At 33.4% G+C, this 12,881-nt stretch overlaps 1 protein-coding gene across 1 annotated transcript; it reads left to right on the top strand.

Moving 5' to 3' along the window:
* Window positions 1–124: 124 nt before the first annotated feature.
* On the top strand, window positions 125–10,442 carry LOC126820542 (SUMO-activating enzyme subunit 1). The gene is made up of 9 exons (XM_050548563.2): window positions 125–292; window positions 3,123–3,234; window positions 3,517–3,576; window positions 3,676–3,932; window positions 5,227–5,347; window positions 6,045–6,150; window positions 6,457–6,601; window positions 7,226–7,295; window positions 9,963–10,442. Exons 1-9 carry the CDS (start codon window positions 210–212, stop codon window positions 10,050–10,052), a joined length of 1,044 nt encoding a protein of 347 aa, XP_050404520.1. The 5' UTR covers window positions 125–209; the 3' UTR covers window positions 10,053–10,442.
* Window positions 10,443–12,881: the final 2,439 nt, after the last annotated feature.

The following is a 12,881-nucleotide window of genomic DNA, read 5'->3' as shown; positions in this document are numbered from 1 at the left end:
TTGTTGACGAATATTATGATAATTAATTCAAATTATATAGATTGAAATATAATTTCTTACTTTGATATAATTAATTAAAATTATTATTTACTACTTCGTTTCCGTTACAGAAATTTTACTCAACCTCCACTTAAATTTATTTCCAAGTTTATAAACAAGAAGTTATAAATTTTTGAAAGTTTCTCTGTGTGGTAAACCTAAGTTTTAAAATGGGAGAAGAAAACATAACAGAGGCTGAGGCTGCTCTTTATGACAGACAGATTCGCTTGTGGGGTCTGGATGCACAAAAAAGGTGTCTATTTTTCACAATTATGATTATTCTGAGTTAATAATAATAATTCGAGCAAGGGGAGATAATCTCTTTGTTTTAATATAATAAAAAAAATATAGATTAGTTGTCAATGCGACTAATTGCCAAAAATGCATATTTTTGGTCGAGAATGAATATCCTGTTGAATATCTGAAATGTACACCCTGATTTACTGGAACAAAAAAGTATCTGATCTATGTTAAAATCGATTGTACTTCTAAAGTTCTACATGTAGTTCTGCAAAATAAAATTGAAAAGAATCCTCGAAGAAATGTAGCTTTAGACCTGGCCTACTGCAGGGTGCCATGAGGTTTCGTTCACATATAACCTCAAGGTGCTTCAAGCCAGGACTAATTGAGACTGGTTCCTCCTCAAAAGGCCTACTCATGAGCTGAAAGTAAAAGGCACCAATCAGTTAATTCCAAATACCTGGCCTACCCTTTTGTGTAAGCCATCATTGAACAACAATAATTTCTGACAAACAAAAGTTGTTCAATGAAACAGGTTTATCCATTATCATATTCACCAACGCTTCTTTTAGTCGCCAGATGTTGGGATAGTTTGACCTGCATATTGCGTCATATCCTCCTCATTAAAATTTGAGGTCCCCTGTTTAAACGTGAAACAAAGTGCATTTTTGTACAATATTTCTATGGATTACATATGTATTGTTTTTGTAGATAGGAGTTGAACATAATTAAATTAGGGTTTGGCGTAGTTTAGGTAAGACAAACAATAATAAAATCAGTAAAATTCATTTCATGTAGTATGATACATGTAGCATCCTGTTCGTAATGTGTATCTTGCCAGATTTCTCGTATCACCAATATAGGTCATTTCCTGTTTCACCGTTTTTTATACGCCCACATGGAAATATGGTCGTATATTGCCGTCGCCTCCATCCGTGCGAAAGTCTGTTGGTCCGTTGTCCACAATTTCGTGTGAGAACACTCTACAGACTACATTTATGATCTGATTGTTTTGAAATTGATATATGTTATTTACATTACTGAGATGAAGAATCCTAATTTATTTCAATAATTTTGTTTACTTTCTTCTGGAGTTATGGCCCTTGTTTCAATTTATTGCACCTGTGAACGCTCTAACGACAAAAATTATCATCCGATCTGTGTGAAATCCTTTTAATTAGTAATACAAAGAATCCTATTGAATTACAGCAATTTCTGTTAATTACTTTAGAGTTATGGGCCGTGTTTCACTTTGTCAAACCCTGTGAATGCTCTAATGACAAAAGTTTTCATTCGATCTGTATGAAATTTGTATGCATTATTTAGATTTGTAAAACAAAGAATCCTATTGAATTTCAGCCCTTTTTGTTAATTATGTCTAGAGTTATGGCCCTTGTTTCACTTTGTCAAACTCTTTAAACCAGTGATGGGATTTCGCCTGTATATTCTGGACATGTCCAACGCTATTTTCCAAACGTCCTAAATTGTACAACAAGGAATATGCCTAATTGGACATGGTGAATAATATTCAAAATTCCAAAATAATACAGTGTACTGAGTGCATATCTACCACGCTACCCAATTATCGTTGATAATAGGCTGGATTGATTAATGATAATATTTTGAATGGGGTTTAAAAAATGAAATAATCAAGCTGAGAAATGAGCTCTATTATTTAGCAGATGATGTCACTCGCTCTGTATCGTGGAGCGACAGTTAACTGGCCAATTTTTTTTTACCTCCATCTGTATATTAGTCGAAACGGAGAATAAGACGAATGCCGGACTTTGGCTGAAAAAAGTGTCAACCTAGACTCCGAAAAATATGGTAATTTTGGAGGAATATTACTAGGGTGAATTTGATAAAAAAAAAAATACGGATCGGCAGTAGTCAGCACATTTTCATTCTATCATATTACGACACATAATTTTGTAGGAATATTAATGGCATAAATTTGAATACCGCACGGCGCATGGGAATAAGATATGAAAAAAACGAAGAAGTTTATTGAATTTCAGCAGTTTCCGTTAATTGCTGCTAGAGTTATGGCCCTTGATTCACTTGATCGAGACTTTGGAACACAATAACTCTCCTTCTAATTGAGGTAGAATGTTCAAACTTGGTGTAGGCGTTCATTAGGTGAATGTCTTGATGGAGTTCAATGATGAACATTGTCTGCTTACGGTAAGCAGAGATAAGCAATCTGATTGGTTGATTCTTTGGTGCACAATAACTTTGGTTATAATGAAGTGAGAGCGACGAAACTCTGAATATAGATTCATTATATCATTACCTTGACTAAGTTCGATGGTGAGAATTTTCTGCTTAGGCTAAGGAGCGATAAGCAATTTGATTGGTCAAGACTTTGGAACATAACAAACTATGCTTTTAATTGAGGCAGAATGTTTATACTTGATGTAGATGTTCATTAGGTGAATGCCTTGACTGAGTTCAATGATTAACATTTCGAGCTGAAGCTAAGCAGTGCTAATCAATTTCATTGGTCGATGCTTTGGGACAAGATAGTCTTGATTCTATCTGATAGAGAGTGATGAAACTTAGTGTATAGTTTGATTGCTTGATACTTTTTAAAAAAATAAATGTGCGATTAATTAATATGTGTCATCTATTTATATTGGGATTTTGTTTCATTGCATTTCAGGCCCCATTTATTCATTTCATTTCATTTTGTTTATTTATGATTACATTGTCACTTTGTAAAGTGCCCCTGAACATGTTATATGAAAGGGCGCACTATGCTGTAATAATAATAATAATACATTTGTACCTGTAGGCCTATGTCAGTTAGTTACCTCCAACAATTGTTATTATTATTATTTCAGATTAAGAGCAGCAAAGGTATTATTGATAGGTATAAAAGGATTAGGAGCTGAGGTAGCAAAGAATATTGTTCTATCAGGAATAAAATCTTTAACAATACTTGACCATACACAGGTGAGTCTAAAACTGAAAGCAATTGTTTACATGACACATTGTTTTTACTTGTATCAACAATTGATTTACAATGATTTCAGAATTAATGTAAACTTTTTATATTGATCATGCTGATAATTGTGTATAGTTATATTACAGGAGAAGTTTAATTATACACTTTGTATCTAGTTAAAAGTACCATACACAAAATGCTGAGAAATGTCTTCATAATTGGAAATATTACCATCCTTGTGTCTTTTATTATTACTGTCTTTGGTAATTTGTTATGTATATTATTTGTAGGTTGATGAAGAGGACAAGCTGTCTCAGTTTCTGATTCCACAGGCAGATATAGGGAAAAATGTAAGTAGAAAAGATTTTACAATTTCACTTGCCCGTACAAGATTGGTAGATATAGTATTAAGTTAAAAAATTAATATCGCTAATGTTAATTTGTTTTAGCGGGCACTCTCATCTCTAGAACGAACCCAGTTATTGAATCCCATGGTGAATGTAACAGCTGATACTGATGATGTGGCTGACAAGAATGATGAATTTTTTAAACAGTATGACGTCATCTGTGCTGCATGTTGTCCTTCATCTCTACTATGTAAAATAAATAATATATGTTCAGAAAATAATATTAAATATTTTGCTGGAGATGTATTTGGTTACTATGGTTACATGTTTGCTGATCTTGGAAAGCATGAATTTGCTGAGTAAGTTCTTAGTTTCTTTTTAATTCCTTTTAAAACCCCATCCACAACTATTTGTAGTTTAGAATGTTGAGTAAGATATCTGTAATAGATTGTGTGTCAGATATTTGACCAGATGGGATTCAAACCTGCAATCTTCACTGTTAAAGTTTAAAGTTGCACGTGCTATCCAGTCAAGCTACACAGTGTTTTTACAAATTCTAGCTGGTGACTTGGCCCCAAGACTAGTTCAAGCACAAACAGTCACCTTCTGGGAGCTATGAAATAAGTACAAACCTGCCCAACATTCAGTAAGAACAGGGCTCACACTGTCGGTCGCCAAAGTCGAAATTTGCGATAAAAATATGAAAATGGCGATTTAAATTTGATTTTGACGATAATTTTGGCGATAATGTTTTGCGGTACTGGCGATTCTTTTTGAGAACTGGCGGAAAAAATCTTAAAATGCTAATCGTATTTATCCTGAATTAACCTTTATTGAATGTCAATCACATGGCGGGATACTATAAATTAATCAACTGGCTGAAAATAACAATAGGCCCATTGTGCACGCAACACATAAATTTATAGAAAAATGGCAGTCCTTGGATGAGATTTGACATGTAAATACTGAAAATATATTGTGCAGTATGGTGTTCAAATACGCTAAAGTCACCAAAAATAAAATCTGATCTTATTAAATCCAAACTTTGCTAATCTATTATGTAAAGACAGGTTTTTAAAGTTGTTGTATATTGTAATATCGGTAATTGTTTTATAATAAGCCTAGCTGAGACAAAAAATTGTTAGGTGTTGTCTTTTTTATCACACATTTTTGGCAGATAAAATATTCCAGTTGGCGGAAAAAAATATCAACATTTTTTTTATATAAAAATTATCATCTATTTTGGCGGAAAAAAAATTGAAAGCCAGTGTGAGCCCTGAGTAAGAAAGAATACTTTACACTCTATCCAATCACACACATCTACAAATGCACATATTCAACCTGCTATTACAATCTTGTAATAGTAATATTCTACTCTAGCTTAAAAAAAACCTTTATATTTCATATCTTATTGTTGATTATAGCAATATGGCTGAGACTGACTGCAACAAACGGTTGATGATGTGAAAATGATAGTTTGCAGTTATTCATTATTGACATCAAGTTGAGAAGAATTCTCAAATAAACCTTTTCAAGCATAAAATCCAGGAAGAGTCAAAAGACATTCACCTTTTTTTTAAAGATGTAAACTTCATTAAAATTTTGCTTTTGCTTTTATAACCTAATATTTATCATAAGTACATGTTTGTGTAGAGAAGTACCCAAGTTGAATCAGAAACAAGAATCAAGTCAACCAGATGAGGAATGTGGTGATGGTGAACCTGCTCCTAAAAAAATAAAAAAAGATGAAAAAGAGACTGTGGTTGTTAAAAAGGTGAGATTAAAGATGCATTATGTAAGATTTAGATAAAGAGATGGCTGTATAGTATATTGTGTGAATGTAACTGAAATTGTATGTATACTTGTTGTTTTACTTTAGTGAGGTTGGATGGCCGAATGGTTAGCTATGCAGCTGTATCATAAGGTCTGTCATTGAGTCAACTGGTGTGGTTTCAATTCCCTCGTTGTACATGACAAGGAGTAGGGTCGCCTGTCCAACCTTGTGGGTTTTCTCGGGGTGCTCCAGTTTCCTCCCGCAGCTAAAGACCCCTATGCGCAAGCGAGTTATTGAAATAAAATTGAACCATGTTAGTCCCGAAATGACCTGGTTTGTTTCGAGTAGACGTTAAAACCCATTCCTCTCTTTTTCTTTGTTTTACTTTAACTAACTACGTGTACTTCTTTTCCGGTTATCTATTCTCTTTGAAGTTAGATTTCAGCCACTATTATTGGCTAAAGTCAACAAACGCATATAATCTTTCCACTGGCATATAAATATAAATGACATGGAATAAAAGTGTGACCCTACATAAATCATATACTTGTTTCAATATTTTGAATTATAGCTTTGTATCTTTGTACTATTGGCATGTTACAAAACAAGATAAAGTGATAAGGAATAGTGTTTACTAGATAAATTGAAAATAATTCGGAAAGAAACATTTCTAAAACTATAATATCTATAATTTCAGGAGGAAATATTTTCACGTTTGCAGAGTGCCTTAGATGTTGATTGGTCAACTACAGAGATTAAAACTAAAATAAAAAGAACACCTACAGCTCACTTCATAACTTTAGGTAAAACTTGAAGTTAGAACATTTTACGCTTGTTTGTGTGTAGCACAGATTCGGCATGGGTTTTAATGGTATTGTAAAGCCCTTGTTTGTGTGTAGCACAGATTGAGCATGGGTTTTAATTGTATTGTAAAGCCCTTGTGTATAATTTAAGTCTCATTACTCTGCTGGTATTAAGGCATGTAGATTTGAAACTTTAAACATTAATTTATATTGAAGCTATGATTTTGTCCCATTCTTCATATTCCTGAAATAGTGGTTGTGAGTATTAGACATCATGATTCATGAGCATTTTTTAAATTTATTTAGCTATATTTGATTTTATGGAGAAGAATAAACGTCGACCACAACTGTCTACCTCAGAAGAAGACAGTAAACAATTGTTAGAATGTAGAAAGATGATTATAGAGAAAAATCAACTAGATGATAAATACCTTCCTGAGAACTTTATAGAGTAAGAATTATTTATGCATACTTAAAGTTAACGTAGCAATATTGTTATTAAAACATAACTCAAATCATGTCCAATCTGTGCATAGTGTAAAAACATAATATATTTTCTCAAATAAATATTTTAAAATCCTATTTATTAAAGTGTATGTTTGACATTATCAAGGGGTAAACATAGGATGTTGCCTTAAATTGTTTTATATAACAAAGAATTTGTTAGAATTAATGTGCATATTCATCAATTGGTATGATTAAAGGCTGATTAATGCCCACCAACTTATTTGGATTGCGTATGAACTTATTGCCACTTTAAACATAGCATTGCCAGACATTGTAAATAGGGGAGACAAGTCTGATATGGTATGTTGTAATGTAAGTCACAGGAACAATAGCTCATCTGAAAAACTATTAATTGCTTGGAGTATGTACTAGGTATAATGGATCCCTTCATTTCTGTATACTTGTTTAAAGAGAAACTATGACCTTGGTGGCCATTGCCAATCTCTGAAAATGAAAAAAATCATATTTAGATCACTAAACAATATAAATGATTTGATATTGAGCAAAGTTTAAGGTGAATCCATGCATCAATATTGCATAACTGTAGAATCTCTTCTGTGATTTTCAGACATTGTTTTGCTGAATTAAGTCCCGTCTGTGCAATAGTTGGAGGTGTTCTAGGACAGGAGATAATTAAGGTAGGTTATAGTTAATGGTACTATCTATTTTTGAGAAAACAAATGGGTGCAGGCTGTTTTGTAACCTGGCTGTTTCGTTCTTAGTTCATTCGAACCTCACTTCGTACCTCAAATTGATTCGTACCTTTCCCTATGTTGTTGAAATCAGTTGAAAGAAATTGAATATGCCGAACCAGAATTAGAATATGCACGAGATTTGTAATTCAAATTGATTAGTTCCTTTTCCTAAATCCAACGGCTGTGCTCAATTTATAAAAAATGGCTGCCGAATAAGAATTAGAATACACACGTGATTTGTACCTCAAATTGATTCGTACCTTTTCCTATATGTTGTTGAAATGAATTGAAAGAAATTAAAATAAATCGATATGTTGTTGAAAGAAAATGAAATAATAAGCGATTACCTGCCTTTTATTTTTTTAATCTGATGTTGATTATCGAACCCATTCTGCTCAGTGAGTTGTGATTATTGATGTCAATTGATTGGTGATTGTTAAAGCAGTTTAAAAAACGATTGAAAAAGTATTTAATCTGGTGTTGATTATTGAACCCATTCTGCTGAGTGAGTTGTGATTTGTGATTATTGACGATCATTGATTGGTGGTTGTTAAAGCGGTTAAAACGATTGAATATACTAAGAATTCCAAAATCAATTTAACTCATTGTAAGGTGAAACTGCATGCTTTCTGATTTGGTTGGGTTATTTGAGCCTAAAAATAGAACGCAGCAAGTCTCCAAAAGGTGCCTACATGTGAAGATGGGCGTACGCGTCTTTTTTATCTGTTATGTCATGGACCGTATATAGTATATACGGTTATATCACGGGGTAATTCTGTTATTGAAACCCAACTGCATGAAAATGGCTTTCGATCGTAAGGAAATGCTGAAACAATTTTAGTTTAAATGTATCCTTTGTGTGTGAATTACTACTATTGGGCAGGCTGTGTAATATCACGGACCTTATAATACATGGATTATAAGGTCCATGGTAATATCAATATGGAAATTTCTAATTTTTTTTTTCATTGCATACAATTCGCTTTTTGTTATTATATCATCATAGCTAATTCTCGTTCGGCAGCCATTTTTATTAAAAAAAAAATTGTTCTTTTTAAGAATTTTAACAGGCTGTGGTATATGATTTAAATGTAATTTTATTGTTTCATATTCATGTAATTATCAATGCATAAAATTCGCTTTTTGTTATTAAATCATCGTAGCTAATGCTCGTTCGGCAGCCATTTTTATAAATTTAGCGCAGCCGTTGTATTTGATCAAATCGTTTAATGTTTCATCTTTATTTAAATTTCTTTCAAACACATTTAGGAAAACAAACTACTCAATTTGAAGTACAAATCTCGTGCATATTCTAATTATGGTTCGGCAGCCACTTATAAAAATTTAGCGTAGCCGTTTCAATTTCTTTTAACTGATTTCAACAACATAGGAAAAGGTACGAATCATTTTGGGTTACGAAGTGAAGTATGAAACGGCTTATGTGAAGTAAGAAACAGCCAGGTTACGAAACAGTTGACATCCAAACAAAAATGTTATACAACTCATCATCATTACTCAATTTCTATGCATTTTCAGTTTTATAGATAACTTCCAGCACTACCATGCATACATGTTAATGATGTGTGGAGACTCATTATATGCAGAACTTACAGGACCTGTGAGGAGACTATTATGTTTGTAGCCAAGATTTGATTTGACAGTGAATATTCATATGCATATCACTCCCTAATTGACTGGTCACTAGTCACTAGTCTCAATCAAACATGTGCTTATCTGCACAAATTAAGATTTGTCCCAAAAATAATAAAAATAAAATGTATAAAAGCAATTATTGCCTTTTAGACATAAGGTACAATTTAAACATGGTACAATTCAAATATGGTACAATTATTTAAACATGGTACAATTATTTAAACATGGTACATTTCAAATATTTGTTTTTCTGAATTGAAATATTTGAAATCAACCAATGAGTATTATTATTCACTGCTATATTTTTTTAAGCACTAATTGAAATATAGTTGAATATAGCTGTTCTCTCCATCTTATAGAGGCTAATGTTATCATTCGATTCACTTGAAAATTATTCATGAGATGAAGAAGACTATTGATTATCAATGATTTCCCACAATAGATATCTGAGTTCTCATACTTTGTCGAATCTGTCTATTTCCTATAATTACTTTCAGAGTTTTGGCACTTGCTAAAGCTTCTGTCTGGTTAATGTTTTGTATATGTTAATGCTAGGAAGAAGTTTTATCAAACTTTATTGATTTACAATAATTACTTCTTGGGTTTTACTGCCCTTGATAACTTTTTAGTATCTTTTAAATCCCCAAGTAATGTATAAAGAAAAGAACCATGAGTTCAAGCTGTCTTGGACTGCTCAGATGATGAGTTACCGTAGGAGTTTTTTTGTAGCCTGTCAACCTATCTTTTATCTCCTGTCCAGAAAACAAGAATATCGTAAATATCAAAATCCTCCTGGATGATAACACTTTCAATGTAACAATGCAAACGAAAACAGGAATTAACCCTAATTCATGTTAAATTTCACTGTTGTTTTGTGTACTGTATGTTATGAAAATTGATTAATCCTTTATTATCGTATTAGACAAATATTAGCTCTATTGATTATTTTTGTTGTAGGCAGTTTCTCAAAAAGATGCACCACACAACAATTTTTTCTTCTATAATGGAGTGGAAGGAACAGGAATGGTGGATAAAATTGGAAACTGAACATAGTTATATCAAATTTTAAAAAAAACTATAGGAACAATTGATTTAAGTGCTGAAATGGTGAAAATCAAGATCTTAAATGTTTAAGAATTAAAGATATGGGTTGACAGGACAAGCTTTGAGGACTAGAAAGATATTCATGTAACCATTCTTGAAGCAGATATTGTTTTCGTGTGCAGAAGAACTAGACATAAAAACTGTTAAAACATGGCAAAATAGAAGAGAAAGTTATAGTACTATAATGTAACAAAAAGTTGTTTTCATTAAATTGTTAAAAAAAATTGTCAACCATTGTGAGAAACCTTTGGAATAAGATGCCAACCATTAACGATACTGCCATTCATTTTGAATATTTCTTTGTATAATAAAATAGACTAAAGCAAAATCATATTTATTAGTGTTAGTTATTGACTCTTTTCACACACAATTTTTAACACGCCCAACAATTTAGTTATGATCTTAATTAAATTTGTAAACTTTGATGTACAATATTTGTGACCAGACATATACCACTATAGTCACCTGGTAAGATTTTCTTGTACTGGTACTGACTGGGACAAGCATAAATAATGTCTCAGGTTCCAACCAGTCCTGCAGTGACTTGAATGTCTCATCCTTTTTCTAATATCTGGCTACATATATGAGGTTTACCGCACCCCCCCCCCCCCCCAATGTTTCTATGTTGCTGCTCTATAAGGGACATTATTCTGTCTTTAAATAATGGATTTATTATCATTTTTGGAAATAACTTGTATGGAGAAGTAGAACAGTTAAGTACCTAAATATTTTTGATAGTAACTTTGGTAAAATATGTTCTTTATTAAAGCTTACACACAAAAGGATTTGACACACAAGGAATAATGATTTCAATTACACTAATGATAATAGTGTAATATTTAAAAATTATTTAGAAAATTAGTGAGTGAAAATAATAGTAGGTCTTTCGATTTGCTGTGCATTTACATTGGTAAAAGATTGATTTTGAGCAGAAAATTATCAAAGGGGTCAACTAATTACCGAATTTGACCTGAAATTATGGATTGATAGGAATTTGTGTTTTGGTAAGCTGGCCAAGCTTGAAATCAAACTGAAAAATAGTGTAGCAGTATCATTTAAAAATTCAATTGCTCAATTATTGTATCCTTCTATAAGCCCCGAAACCACATATCACACATGTATGTTGTTTTTGGTATAGAAGGAATACATTTGACGCCAATTTCTGTCACCATTTTGGATTTTGGCCAACATATTGGATCAACCGTTTGTGAGATGGATCGGAAACTGTTCAAAATGAGTCTAATGACCCAAAAAACTTTTAAAATGATATATCATACCGGTCATTTTGGCAACAATGTTTGTCATTTTTGACCGCCATCTTGGTCCGTAGTTTTCAGAGAGGTAGCAAACTACAAATATCTTCACTAGGGTCCCTTCTATCAGAAACAATGTTCCCGGAGAAATGGTCACGGAACTGGTATCAAGACAAGAGGATTAGGTGGCGATGATGACAGGCAGGCCTCGGTGGACCGTGCTACGAGCCTACGGGTCGCCTACCAATTTGCACACTCCTAAAAAATCATTATTGTCGGCGAAATATCGGAGGGGGGGGGGGTCTTGGCAACCCCGTAGCTTGCCACCACACGTGCGATGTACATAACTACTGTGAGGCGTGCCGGTCTACTGTCACTGAACACGTGTGCTAGCTCATCACACTCTTGATTGTACCAGAGGCTGCATAGTGCATAATTTCCTGGGACCTGCCCTTCTATATCCGGGTTACGGGTTTAAAAGAGGCCCTGGTTTATTTTTTCGCCTACAAGGCGCCGGTTCAAATGTTTGCATTTACCTACACTCGATGTAGGGTGCCTACGTGCGCCTAAAATGTGGGTGCCTATTGTGCAGCCTATACTGCAATTCTATGAATAGAATAAAAGAACACCTATAGTTCACTTGAAATTTGATACTACAGCTGTATTGCCCGGCCTAGAGTTCTCCGCGTAAATCAAAAGACACTCTCTACTACCCTCAAGATTATATCGGCGGGAGGAGTCGAAGAAGGAAATTTCAGAAAATTCAGCCATAAAACCCTGCCTGGGGCACTTCAATTTGAGGTCCAGGAATGCTACGGGCCTGCGTATGTCCTTGCAAACTGTTTTGGTCGATTTTTGATAATTTGGAAGTTTAGGACTATTCTGTAAACGGATACATAAACTTAATTACTTGTTGAAAGGCTGAACTCCCTCAAAACCATCCTTCCTGGTATACATGCATACAGGTGAAAACTTAGTCATACCCAAATAAACAAGTGATAATCTGTTTGTATCCGTATAAATCAGTTATAACGATATAGAATTATACATAGCGTTGTCACACAATGCATATTTACTCAGCAGCATAGTATCAGTGAAAAATAAATACATACTAAAGTTCCGCTATTTATTCTGCTGCTATTTAAAGATACATTCCTACGCAAGTATTTACAAGTTAGTTATTTCCAATAAAAATATGGCACATCTATATATATATGGAAAGCGGAGACGCCAAATCTGACTAGAAAAATGCTGGATTTCCTTAAAAACACCCATGGGACAAGCACTGGGCAAAACTGTTATGGTATCATTGTCAGCCCGACGGCTTATTGTCTGCCAGCTTGACTTAGTGAGCTGTTGTTATTTCTTGATCGAATGGTTACGCGGTTTTGAGAATATTAAGGTTGGTTAAACGTACAACAGACTCTGCAATTTTACGGCGGAGAAAGAAGTTGGTAGGAGATAATCCAAGAATTTGCTTAGGCTTCAATATGTACATATGTTAAATAGACAGTAACGA

The sequence above is a fragment of the Patella vulgata genome, chromosome 5 (genome assembly GCF_932274485.2).
Source record: "Patella vulgata chromosome 5, xgPatVulg1.2, whole genome shotgun sequence".
NCBI lineage: Eukaryota > Metazoa > Mollusca > Gastropoda > Patellidae > Patella > Patella vulgata.
The sequence above is the reverse complement of the archived record's forward strand: the minus strand, read 5'-3'. Positions and strand labels throughout refer to the sequence as shown.